This window comes from Leucopleurus acutus (assembly GCF_964270905.1).
Source record: "Leucopleurus acutus genome assembly, chromosome: 11".
NCBI classification, from domain to species: domain Eukaryota; kingdom Metazoa; phylum Chordata; class Mammalia; order Artiodactyla; family Delphinidae; genus Leucopleurus; species Leucopleurus acutus.
In genome coordinates, this window is record NC_139152.1 from 24058868 (window position 1) to 24072655 (window position 13788).

A 13788-nucleotide genomic window follows, 5' to 3' on the forward strand; every position below is an offset into this window, starting at 1 on the left:
TTTATTAATGCTAATATGTAATGAGACTACATATTTCATCTTTAAGAATGTCTTTCACACAAATAGGTACTGGCAAATGTTGATATCTGTCAATGAGCATATGATTTTAATTGAGCATATTCATTAGCTGAGAAGCATCTATAGAATCAGGTTCTTCTATTAATATTTTCCATTTAGCATATCATTACAATGCAGATTAATTATTTCCAATTGAAAGTTAGATGAAAGCTCCTCAGTTGCCCAGTGAATGGATTTTGAAATGTGGAAATTCCATTTGCAGTTGGATCAATGTGTGAAAAGCACTGATGGAGCTGTAGTGTGAGCTCATAAATTCATGTAGGAATAGAAGTCTCACTTCATTTTTTTAACTGTTGATGCACAGGAAGTGCATTCAGCGCTTGACTTGACTTATGATTCAGACACTCATTTTCTAAGGTACATTTCCACAACTACCTGCAACTTTTAAAATAATACATAATTAGATAATACGCATACGTCATGTATAGAAACAAAAATTAAGTGCACTATTGCCCTAGAAAAATCTTTGATACTGTGTTTTACTGCCCACAGATCAAAATTAAATTGATTGGGCTTCCCTGGTGGCGCAGTGGTTGAGAGTTCGCCTGCCGATGCAGGGGACGCGGGTTCGTGCCCCGGTCCGGGAGGATCCCACGTGCCGCGAAGCGGCTGGGCCCGTGAGCCATGGCTGCTGGGCCTGCGCATCCGGAGCCTGTGCTCTGCAGCGGGAGAGGCCACAGCAGTGAGAGGCCCGCGTACCAAAAAAAAAAAAAAAAAAAAAATTGATTGCTGTGATTTGTTTCCCATAAATAATTTAACTGTGTTTACAATCCTTAACTAAATCGCACTGATAAAGAACAACCTCAGACCGTTTATTAAGTCACGATCCCATTTTTACTGAAATGTATGGTGGATTTAATGGATACTAAAGCATAACTGTACTTTTAAGCAATGAGGAGAAATTTTTAAATCTTATACAAAATGTTATATAAGCTTTTAGCCCTAAATGACATTCATCATGACATATTTAATTGTAACAGTATAGAAACTGATCCCAGTCATTCATTTTTTAAAAATAAGTATGTAGAACTCTTTCTTCCACACTTAAAAACTAGTTATATAAGCCTGGAGGGGTGGGATAGGGAGGGTGGGAGGGAGGGAGACGCAACAGGGAAGACATATGGGAACATATGTTTATGTATGACTGATTCACTTTGTTATAAAGCAGAAACTAACACACCATTGTAAAGCAATTATACCCCAATAAAGATGTTAAAAAAAAAAAAAAAAACTAGTTATATAATCGTTTGGATGTGATTTCTTGCACATTTTTTATTTTTAGACAAAAAAATATTTATGATGAGAAGTGTTAACATATATTTTAACAAACCATAACACATATACAAATGGATAGTTTTCCCTCCAAACTGTTTATTTGAGAGCAGTGCTTCTCACCTGGAGGGGATCCAGTGAGCAGATGCCAAGTATGCTGCTTATAACAGGACTCCCGCCTCCACCCCCAGCAAGGAATTGTCAGTAGTACCAAGGTTGAGAAACGCTGCCCTAGAGAATATATCACATCCCAGGGGTTTGGCCATTACTAAAATATTCCGGAAAACGTTCTTTCAGAATTGTCTTGTTTGAATATACTCATTGGTGTCAAATCTTCATCTCTTGTGAGGTATGTTTTATTTTAGACTAATCCTCATGACTCATAGGGACAATTTAGTTCATTCATGGAATTCAACAAAACATGCAGGCAGATATTTACACACACTTGAATATGCACACAAAATTCTAATCATTTCTAAGTAATTGAGAATTTGGGCTGGTTAGAAAATGGAAGGCTTAAACTACTTTTTTGCGGTATGCGGGCCTCTCACTGTTGTGGCCTCTCACGTTGCGGAACACAGGCTCCGGACGCGCAGGGTCAGCGGCCATGGCTCACGGGCCCAGCTGCTCTGCGGCATGTGGGATCTTCCCAGACGGGGGCACGAACCTGTGTCCCCAGCATCGGCAGGCGGACTCCCAACCACTGAGCCACCAGGGAAGCCCCTTAAACTTTACTTTTGTATGATATTCAAAGATATTTATTGACAAGTAGTATTTTTTTTCATTTTTATTTTATATTGGAGTATAGTTGATTAACAATGTTGTGTTAGTTTCAGGTATACAGCAAAGTGATTCAGTTATACATATACATGTATCTATTCTTTTTCAACTTATTTTCCCACTTAGGTTATTACAGAATATTGAACAGAGTTCCCTGTGCTATACAGTAGGTACTCATTGGTTATCTATTTTAAATATACAGTGTGTATATGGATTTCACAACCTTGACTGTCACCTAACTCCCAAATGGGGAGGAGAGAATCAAGGAAACTTTCTTTGTAAATGTTCTTCTTCAACTCAAAAATTAGGAAAGGAGGGTCCTCAAAAATGTGGACTGAGCAGACAGTGTAAACTCGCAGCCCCTTCCCCCCTAAAAAAAATGTTAACTGAAGAACATAGTAGCTAACTCTTCATGTTTTTTCTGGATATATCCCTTTTATTTAAATTGATCCTTTTGCCTTCAACCAAACAGATCTAGTCAAATTTACTTATATGACCCTTACTAGATAGAAATTCTGGTTGATATTCAGTATGATATGGATTTATCTTTTATATTCAAATAATCCAGGCCTACAGTAGTTTTAAAATTATAAAACCCTTGAAAACCAAGGATTTCTGTAACTTGGCTGTTGGCAAAACCTGTCCTGAACTAATGTGAAACTTATACTTTTAATTTACCCACATAGTGTGAATATTCATACCCTTCACTGAAGAACTATTAATGTGTTTTATTTCAGGGGGCTTAGTAATATATGCACTACTTTTTGCCTTTATAAAATCTGAAAATTTTCGAATTCCAAATTAGTAAGTATGAAACCAATAGAAATTATAATAGTAGATGCTTTTATTTTAAATAATCTTTTTTTGTCCTCATTTTTTTTTTCAAAAATTACTACAGTTTTTCATAATGACATATCACCTCACACCAGTCAGAATGGCCATCATCAAAGTCTACAAATAATAAATGCTGGAGAGGGTGTGGAGAAAAGGGAACCCTCCTACACTGTTGGTGGCAATGTAAATTGGTGCAGCCACTGTGGAAAACAGTATGCAGGGTTCCTTAAAAAACTAAAAAGAGTTACCACATGATCCAGAAATCCCACTCCTGGGCATATATCCAGAGAAAGCTCTAATTTGAAAAGATACATGCACCCCAGTGTTCATAGCAGCACTGTTTACAATATCCAAGACATGGAAGCCACCTAAATGTCCATTAACAGATGAATGGATAAAGAAGATGTGGTACATATATGGAATATTACTCAGCCATAAAAAATGAAATAATGCCATTTGCAGTAACACGGATGGACCTAGAGATTATCATATTAAATGAAGCCAAATAGAGAAAGACAAATACCATATGATATTGCTTTTATGTGGAATCTAAAAAAAATGATACAAATGAACTTATTTACAAAACAGAAATAGACTCACAGACATAGAAAACTAACGGTTACCAGAGGGGACAGGGAGGAGGCATAAATTTGGAATTTGGGATTAACAAATACACACTACTATATATAAAATAGATAAACAATAAGGACCTACTGTATAGAACAGGGAACTATATTCAATATCTTGTAATAACCCATAATGGAAAAGAATCTGAAAAAGAATAGATATATGTATACATATAACTGAATCACTTGGCTATACACCTGAAACATTGTAAATCAACTATGCTTCAATAAAAAATTAAACATAAAAAATACTATAGTTTTTTGACTTTAATCTTCAGAAAATCATGGAAACAACTTTGTATTTTATTATTTCATCAATGGAACTAAAGCTTAATGTACTTAGTGATAGAAAATAAAGAGTAACAATTGTCAAAGTCTTACTATATAGTGCTTTTGAGATTTGTGACTTAACTTTATATATTAGGGAGGGAATCCAAAAAATTATGAGTTTACCAATATTAAAGTAGGAAGAGGACACAATCAAGCAAATGATAAGAGCTAATATGTATATTGCTAATATTTCTATGAAAAATGCTGCATATCACATAATCTTTTAAAATGCAGAATAAAGTTAGATATGATTATCCCTTAAATAAGCGAAGATTTAAAAACTGGTGAGACTAAATGTAATCAAGGTTGCAAGAAAACAGCTATTCTCATGGGCTGCTTATGGGAGAAAATTGTACAAAATGTCAAAAGCTGTAAGAGAGCTCAAAAATTATATCCCTTGGGCAACATATTCTACCTCATGAATTGAAATTAAGGAAGTATCTAATATGCACCACAAAGTTACATATATGGTTGCCTGTCACTGCTTTATTAAAAGCAACCAAAATATCCATGAATAAATATTAGTAACATAAATTATTATACATCCCAGTAATGGAATATAAAATCATAAAAGAATATATAATTACTTTAAAATATTCAAAATGTATTTTAAATGAAAAATGCCAGAGTTAGAAAATAGTATGTACAGTTTGAGTCCCATCCTCTTCATACCCAATTTTGTACGGGTGTGTGTGTGTTTTGTGTTCATATTTTTATGTATTTACTAATTTTCTATAGTAAATATATTCATAATAGAAAATTCTTACTACTTCATATTTTCTAGGTTTTATGTATATATATAGATATATATGTGTCTGAAATTAATCAGGAAAAACTAAACAAAAACATATATACACTACAAAGTGAAGGTCCTCAAGAATAACAAAATAAGGGAAATACAACTGAGAAATTTCAAGGCATTTTCTAATTGATAACCTGTTCAAAAAAAGGATGGCACCTTTGTAGACAAATGGAAGTTATAGAAGTTTGTTGCATTCTTCCAGTCCATGAAATGCTATTTTAGCAGAAAATATTTCCTGGTTTTTGAGAAGTGTTACATTTCTTTTTCAGAATTTTAGCCTTCTTTCTCTTTATCTGAAAATTTGAACTCTCTCAGGGTTCTTGATTACTATTTCAGTAAAATGGGGAATATCACTTTTTCCCTAGATTTCTCATTTCATATATTAGCACACAGGGTAGAATTCTTACCTCTCATTCATGGTGTCCAGCTCTCAACATCTTAACCTGGCAGAAGAACTAAACTAGCTGTAAATCTTACCACCCAGACCACACTTGATTATTGTACGATGGGAAAATTAAATGTGAATAAAACAGCCTAGAGCATTAGGGTGTTCTTGGAAGAATAAACACAAGTTGGAAGTCTTATGTGGACAGTGCAAAGTACAGGAAAGCAATCCATCATGTAAACATCAAATGAAAGGTTGGTAAGGAAGCCATTGGAGTCTGTCAGGCGCTCCCTGCAATAAATGGCTTACTCCATTTCTTTTCCCTTTCACTCAGTTTAGAAAAGTGAATTCTGTGGAATCTCTAACAGAACCCAAAAGATTTCGTTAAGTTCTTATTCCTATTTAAAGGTATGCTTTGAACAGAGTGAGCTCAGCCCACTGAAGAGGGTTTTTAGTTTATATAAAATGGGCACAAACATGTCATAGCACATACCTCCCTGACTTTTTTCATCCTCCCACAAACAGGAAACTGTTAAGGCAGCAATAATAGAAGAGCAAAAGCGAAGTGAAAAGGCTGTGGAAGAGGCAGTGAAGAGAACAAGAGATGAATTGATAGAGTATGTAAAGGAACAGAAAAGGGTAAGTATCCCCTGAAGGGTTTTAACTTGTGCTTCCACAAACTGAAGCATTGGCTTTGGTACAATGACATGAAATTTTAAAATATTTAAAATGTCCTTTGCCATCTAATTTAGGAATCTTCATCTAAGATTATTTTTCTGATATAATTATATATTCTAATAGTTAATGTCTATAAACATAAATTCCATCTGTCAACAAAAAAAGCACACTGAATAATTTCTTGCTGGATTCCTAGAAATGACCTATAGCATTTTCAATTTAACTCTACACTTGCGAAGAAAGTAAACAGTTATAGACTTTTCGTTTTTTGGCCATAAGTTTGTTATTTCTTATAATATTTGTCAAAATTTGTATGCACTCGTTAGGCCTTCGGAGTGGGTTAACACCACTGTGGTTCTAATAGATTTTATTACGGTTATCAAATTAAGGCTCTTCTGCCATAGTTCCATTTCAAAAACAAAATTCAGAATGTGCTTGTCACAATTCAGAATGCATATTGGAGCTTTACAAAATAAACATCATTTCAGTACAATGTGGTTTTATTAATATGTGAGTCTGAGCAGTAGCCGGAAATAATGGACTTAATAGCTTAATTTGTAGATTTTTCAACAAATCTTTATTCTTCTTAAGTAGTATCCAAGATGAGAAACACTTAGGATGACTTAGTAATCTCTGTAATAAGCATATTATATTACATTATATTATAGAACATTATATGGTGAATTTTCTCACACACTATTTTATGTCTCATTTATATGTTTAGTATAACATGTTATATATTATAAAGTATCATATTTAAAGACTATATTATACAATATATAGTATTATATAATATAGCATAATAAAATTATAAATAAAACATAGTGTGTATGAGGATATTTGACACAATTAATTGTTGGTCAAAATGACAAATAAAAGATTATTCTTCAGTTGACAGTTAAGTAGAAGACTAGGAGTGTCATACAAACTCATGATACCACTTTAGTTCCATACCCTTAATTTGAAGCCAAGTTTGGTATAATACAAAGGAAATTCTTACCCCTCAGTAACTACCATTAGGTTTCAACAAAGCAGAGTTTGTCAGCAGAGTAAAAAGTTGCTAAGTAGGCTTTTCAGATAACTTAACCACTCACAGAAGCATTTCATATGGGATTAGATCTTTGGGCATGTTATCTCAAGGTGTTTTTAAAAGCAGTTTCACCCAAACAAATTCCCGATGGGTGCGTAACCTTCTGAAGAGAAAATTCTGAGCCAGATATAGTCAACTGACTTTTCAGGAAGTGATATATTCCCAGAAAACTCCTATTTCTATATGTATCCCCAAGGAGTTTATGTTAAATAAACTAGTTCAGAAGCAGTCATACAAGAAAGGAATTATAGATGGTTTCCACATACACACAGGAATTGTGATAGTGAAAGAACACAGACTTGAAATAAATTCAAGGAGTCTTGTGGATGTATCCTTTTGTTTTTTTTTTAAATGGAAGTATAGTTGATTTACAATGTTGTGTTTGTTTCAGGTGTACAAGCAAAGTGACTCAGTTATACATGTATTTTTTATATATATATATATATATATATATATATATATATATATAAATATAAATACTTTTTCAGATTCTTTTCCCTTATAGGTTATAACAAAATATTGAGTATAGTTCCTTGTGCTACACTAGGTCCTTTTGGTTATCTGTTTTATATATAGTAGTGTGTATATGTTAATCCCAAACTCCTATGGATATATCCTTTTTAACATCTTTTCTTAATAATATATGGCCAATTCTTACTTGAGCACTAAATTTGGACAAGAAGTTATGTAACATAACAAACCCATTCATAAGAGTATCTTAGATGAATATTTCTTTGATCAAAATGGAAATTTTTTCTTAAAAAAATCTTTAAAATCGTGTATTACTTTCCTCTCAAAAGAAGTCTTGTGGCTGCTGTAAGAAACATTTAAAATGAGAGCAGGAAATGCCTTTACAGGAGTTACCTGGTCCCTGTGTGAGGTAAATTAGCCCTTGAAGAGAACTGACAATGAACTCTGCCATTTAATCTGTGTTTTTGCAATCATATTAAAGGATTAGTATCTGTTTATGTTACATAAACTAGTTATCACGTTTAGAAATGTTCATTAAATAACAACAAAATCATGACAATATTACATTCTATGTGCACCAGAGTTCCACTTCTCTATGCTTGTTCCTTTATATGTTAAGAACTATAAATTTAATACCTGCCTTCCAGAACAGCTCTGAGTTAATACATGTAATAAAATAGAACAGCTAGAGTGTGGTCTCAATCTATATGTACATTATTGAAGAAAAACAGGCCTAGGAGCATTATTTTTTGCTAATTAAAAGTGTGCTTTTCAGATTAACGTTTGGCATTCTGTTTCCTCTGAGGTTACAACATGATTCTAATAGTTTATTCCATTCTTGTTACTAGATTCACAGAAGATTAAAACTGATTTAATCACTATATTAATAGGAAGTTTATTACCACCACTTTGGGATTTGAGAGTTTTTTAAATAATACATATTGTGGAATACTTTTAATATTTGAATGTTTCCATCTCTCCAAACAGAAAAGCTATAAAAAAGGAAAGTGGATAAAATATTTGAAATGAAAGCACCAACCAACTACTAGATCTCTTTTTTATATAACTTTTAAAAATTAAGATTCTCTGATTCTTTTCCAAAATGGATTTCAGTGTTTCAAGTTAATTTTTATGAATTTTGGGGTCTTGGAAATTTTTCACACACACACAGAAAAGACATCTCATAACTTATAAAGTAATATTTAGAAGAAACAAAAGGGTTTTTTTTTTAGCAAATTCATAATCTTTTTTCTGCTTCCAAAAGACTAAATTAGGGCAACTCATCTCTACTTCTTCCTTTGTAAGATGGATTTCTGTTTGCATCAGACAAGAACACTTTTCCAGAACAAAAATTTTCCTTTCTCCTCTCCAGCTTTTTTTAACTAGAGAGTCAACTTGAGATTTTCAACATTAGACACCTCAAAAGCCCTGTAGACCGTGGTTCCAACTGGGCTTACATTCCAGTCTGTGGAGTAATCATCCCCTCTTGAAGTTTTCCAAAATCTTTGTAAGAAGAAGTCTAATGTTGTGTTAGTTTCTGTCTTTATATGTCTTTTGTTCTAACCAATCTTTGCTTTGATATCATTTTACCCTTACCAAATTCACTAAAAGACTGAAATGAAGACTCTTTTCTCTACATCTTTTTCCTTCAGTCTTTTACTTTTAAAAGACAGAGAAACAGAATGAAAAATCTGAAATGCTTAACTTTTCAAATAACTTATAATTTATGCTACAATATTAAATGCAGTAGAATTACAAATCACCACAGAGGATAACATTGCTGCTTCTGGGTATCTACAATCAACAAGTTTTTAATCAGTGATCCAATCATTTTGAGTATTACAATTATACTAGAAGTAGAATTAGAATTATACTAGTATTAAAATTAGAATTATACTGAGAAAATGTTTTACTTTTAAATGCCATTTACCAGGGTTTTTTTGTATGAAATAAATAGGGATGTTCCTGAAATTTGTAAATACTCATATTCATCTGGTCTAAACATCTTAGGACAAAGGGGCTACTTATACCTATACTACCTATGTACTAATTATGTGGATCATAATTGACACTGAAATTGCATCCTAAATTATTTACTAAGTTGGATACATGGTACTTATACTGTTACTCCAAGTCCTGATAATAATCAAAGGTTAAGTGTAATCAAATCCAAACAAAGAGAGCTTTTGAAATGATCAACCAGAAAAATTATTCAAATTAATAATGGATCTGTTTCAGTGACTATCTTATAAGTGCCTTTCTTATAGGTATTCTAAATGATAGTATTAAAAAATCCTCTGTAAGATCTATCTTGTTAAACCCAGAAAATAAAATTATTATATTGAGTTCACAAATTTAGTATGAAACTGAAAAGCCAAAGTTTTGCAGTCTCAGTTCTCATAATCTTTTCATTAGTTGATAGAAATTTTCTCATTTTGTAATGAATTTAGAAATTTCCATTATAATTTGTATAATAGAGAGGGAAGGGTAAACAGGAAAACCTAAAAAGATTTTAAAATACGCTCAATTTATCTGAGAATCAGCTAGGTATCCCCAAATGTAGTGGTTTATATTTAACAGCCATAATATGTTTTATTAAAATTAAATTGTTTTGTTTCAAACTCTCTTGAATCATTACAAGTTCTAGATTAAGGGGTTGCAGATACACCTCATGGGTCAAATTTGGCTTGCTGTTTTTATAAATAAAGCTTTATTGAAACACATAGCCAAATCCATTCATTTATGTGCTACTCTTTGGCTGGTTTCATGCTGCAACAGCAGAGTTGAGTAATTCAGAGAGACCATGGGGCCCACATAACCTAAAATATTTGCTGTCTGGCCCTTTACAGAAAATCGTTTGTCAACTCCTGCTCCAGGCTATCAAAATAATCTTGAGGAGAAAATTTCTTCCTGTCAGCCCTTTAAAATATTTATTCTTTCATTATGCCTTATTGTAACTAGACAATTGAAATTCCTAAGGTGCTGTTCTGGAAAAGATTTCTTGACATTAATTGCCAGATAAGGCATTATAACATTTTAGGCCTGGTCATTAGTGACATAAACCTTATTTTAGACTAAAGGAGGTTGTAGGAAAACGAGATGGGAAAGACCACATCCCTTGACACTTCCCTAGGGAGGAAGAATTTGTGGTTGAGAATGACCTATGGCCCTTGGATTAGAATGAAGTGTTCCAACCCATCCCACAAGTTAAGAGTGTTACACATGAGCTTGCTATGAGGGAGGAAGTGTGAATAACATTCAGCAAGCAACAACTACTCACAGCCAAGCAGTGATTCCTAAAAAATAAAATCCCATCCAAATGTAATAAAAGATTATTTTTTTTTCCTCTTAAGAACCAGAATTATGGCCTGTATTTTCTAAATCACCTCCAGGAAAATAATCTTCACATTAGAGGATCCTTTTAATTTAGATCTTTAAAGAGGAGTAAGGAGCAGTTATCTTTACTTCAAAGTTTTTGTGGTCAAAGCATTGTTATAATTTCTTAATTCTAAAAGGATTCATTTAATCCAGGTTTTCTACAATATTCTTGAGTGTTTGCATCTCAAACTGATTAATAAAAGGCAATATTTGGCCAAAATGAACTCTCTTTAGTTTCTGTTCAGTTATACAGTTACTTGAATTAAACATGATTTCAAGACAAGTTACTGAATATCTTGTGGTGCCTTACTTTTTTCCTCTTAATAATTTGGGAGTTGGATGAGCTGGTGTCGAATGCCTCTTAGAGTTCTAAACTATGTTACCACTGTGAGTAACATTTTCCTTGACAGATGATGAATCTCCACAGGGGTTTTTAATTCTTGGTATAAATCACTTGCATCATAGTAGTTATTTTGTGCATAATTTATACATCAGTGTAGGGAAGTGACACTTTTCTGGCATTCCCCAGCCTCCTGCGCCTTCTCATCCTAATCGATTGGCCTTACTTCTGCTTGTCCTGGGGCAGGCTGTAGAGTTGCCTATGCAAGATGCAGCTCAGTAGCCATTCAGCATCTGCCCTTGTAACTTTTGCTTTGGGTGTCATATTAGAAAATGCTTTTATCTGACCAAGGCATTTTAAAATGAATAATATACCTTCACACTCAATTGTTATCTGTACTTTCAGTTGAACCTCATTTTTTGATGCCAAAGGGAATTTAAAGATTTATACAAATATGATCTAAAAAGTTACTATTTTTCGATCTCATACTCTTCTTTGAAAGCTTATTTCATACAGTATGCTTTAAAATCAAATTTATTGCTGTTTTTCACTTTCTATTTTAACAATCTTCTTGATCCTCTTTCTTATTCTGCTGGACTCACTTGCATAAGAACAACCTTGAAAGAACTTACTTTGGTGAGGCAAATCTATTGATCGTTTCCGTTTCAACAGTGGGTAACTGAGAAAAGATACTATAGACATAGCTTAATGCTTAGATTAAGTTTCCATTATTCCTGTTTCAGGGAATAAAACATACGTTCCAGCTTAAAATGAACATTTATGCATTTTCACTTAAGAACTAGTTCAGCACAGCAATTAATGTACTCTTCTTTAACTGGTCTTTGGGATAGCAATTTTGTTTAAAGCAAAGCAAAACTTTTAAATCAAAGTACAGTAAGTATAAATATTTTAGTTGGAGTCAGTTAGTATTTAAAAACGTTCATTCTCTGTTTTTGTGTAATTAAAATGTTCATCTAAGTAATTAATCACTTCTTGAATTATTACAGTGAATTAGCTTTATTCTTCATTAAAAGGTTTTAGCCTTTTCTTAGATATTCGGATGACTTCTCCTTTCCTTCAATATACTAGAGTTCTTAAAATTCAGATGGTGATAAGAACTGATTCAAATCAAAGACAAATCAATAAAATGAAAGTGTCAACTTTGAGTGATAGGCCATGGAATTTAGGAGTTGACATGCCTGATGGGTATGCTATAGGCCTGTATTTAGGTATAGCTTCTTGAGATGGGCCCAAGTGAAGAATAGCTAGGTAGCTCATGATGTAAATGGTGAGCAGCTGGTGTAGAAGGAAAATCAGAGGTCAGACCTAGAGGAAGTGGTAGCTATCAGAGGCCCCCATATTGAAATGATGATGACAATGATAACAGCTAATACTTATATAGCATTTGCTAAGTTTCAGGCACTAGTCTAAGGATATTATCATTTAAGAGTGTGTGTATGTACTCATTACTCTCAATAGCATTATTAACCGCCAGATCGTAAAGCTAGAAAGTGACAGTCTGGCTCTGGAGTCTGCGCTGTTAACCATTTGGCAAACCACTTCTGTGGGCAACAGTCATCAATAAAGAATAGGGACAAAAGTTTGTGAATAGGTCAGAAATGAAAGTTTCAGATTAAAAGCCAAGAAGAATAAGAGGATAACAGAGACCCATGTTTATGTTTTGTTAGTCGTATGGCACTTTGTAGTATCTACCAGATCAAAGCAGCTGTGGAGGACGAGGACCACCATATCTTTAAAAAGGTGAAAGTCTGGTTTTGGAAGGAAAGTGTAAGAGCATATTACCTTAAGTAAAGGTCAAAAAATGGCTTGAAGCAATAGTAGATACCACAACATATGGCAGTGCTTGAAAAAAGGTCAAAAAGATTGTGCTGATAATCATTGACAATAGAATTCCAGAACATCACTTAAGACTATGGAGATAAGAGTGGATTTTTTATTTCAGTCAAATGGAAACTAAAATATGGACTAGGCTACATAGTAAAAAGAGGATGGACAATAGTCTGTGAGAAGACAAAGGATTTGGTCTCTTATAGGAATAAGCAAATTAATTTATAAAGACTTTTATTAAAAAGTCTATTTCTAGATTCTTAATATACCTTTTGGTTGCAATTCTAGAACGTCCTGGTTCATGAAGCTTATATTATTGGGGGCAGTGGAGATGGACTTTGTTTTTTTTCTCAGATGTTGTCTTACGCTTTAGCCAACCTTAGAAGTCAAAAAGCATGTATGTTTTCATTTATTCACGAACTATTTATTAAGAGCCATTATTGCCTTTACCATGTTACTATTAAACTATTAGAAAGAAATGAATAATGAAGTGGTATTCCAAATTGCTAGCATCTTGATCTATACAACATAGATCCTTATATCTATACAACATGCATTTGTGTACGCCCTTCCATGTTCCATTCTAAGCTATGTACTGGGAAATTGCAGTTTAAATTCTTCTTCCATTCTATAAAGAAATGTTAAGCGTCTTTAATAGTCTGAGAACTGTGCTCAGGACACAAGGATAAATGAGATCATCAAGAAAGAGAGCTTATACCCTGGTATTCATAATGGCAATACATATTTAACAACTAAAATATATAAAGATTTTTACATACATTATTTGATTCTTATAATCACCTGCATGGTTATTATTCTGATTTTACAAACTGGAGAGCCAAAGATGATAGAAATGTTCACTTTTCCAAGGCTAGA

The 13788-nt window shown here is 33.2% G+C and overlaps 1 protein-coding gene across 5 annotated transcripts in view; it reads left to right on the forward strand.

Annotated features, from left to right (window-relative positions):
- Positions 1 to 13788, forward strand: part of CCDC91 (coiled-coil domain containing 91) — a 401591-nt gene that overhangs the window by 319872 nt on the left and 67931 nt on the right. For all 5 annotated transcript variants that reach the window (XM_082851111.1, XM_082851110.1, XM_082851107.1 and 2 more), the window contains one exon: positions 5633 to 5746. In XM_082851111.1, coding sequence (XP_082707237.1) covers positions 5633 to 5746 — 114 coding nt within the window. The remainder of the gene's footprint in view (positions 1 to 5632; positions 5747 to 13788) is intronic.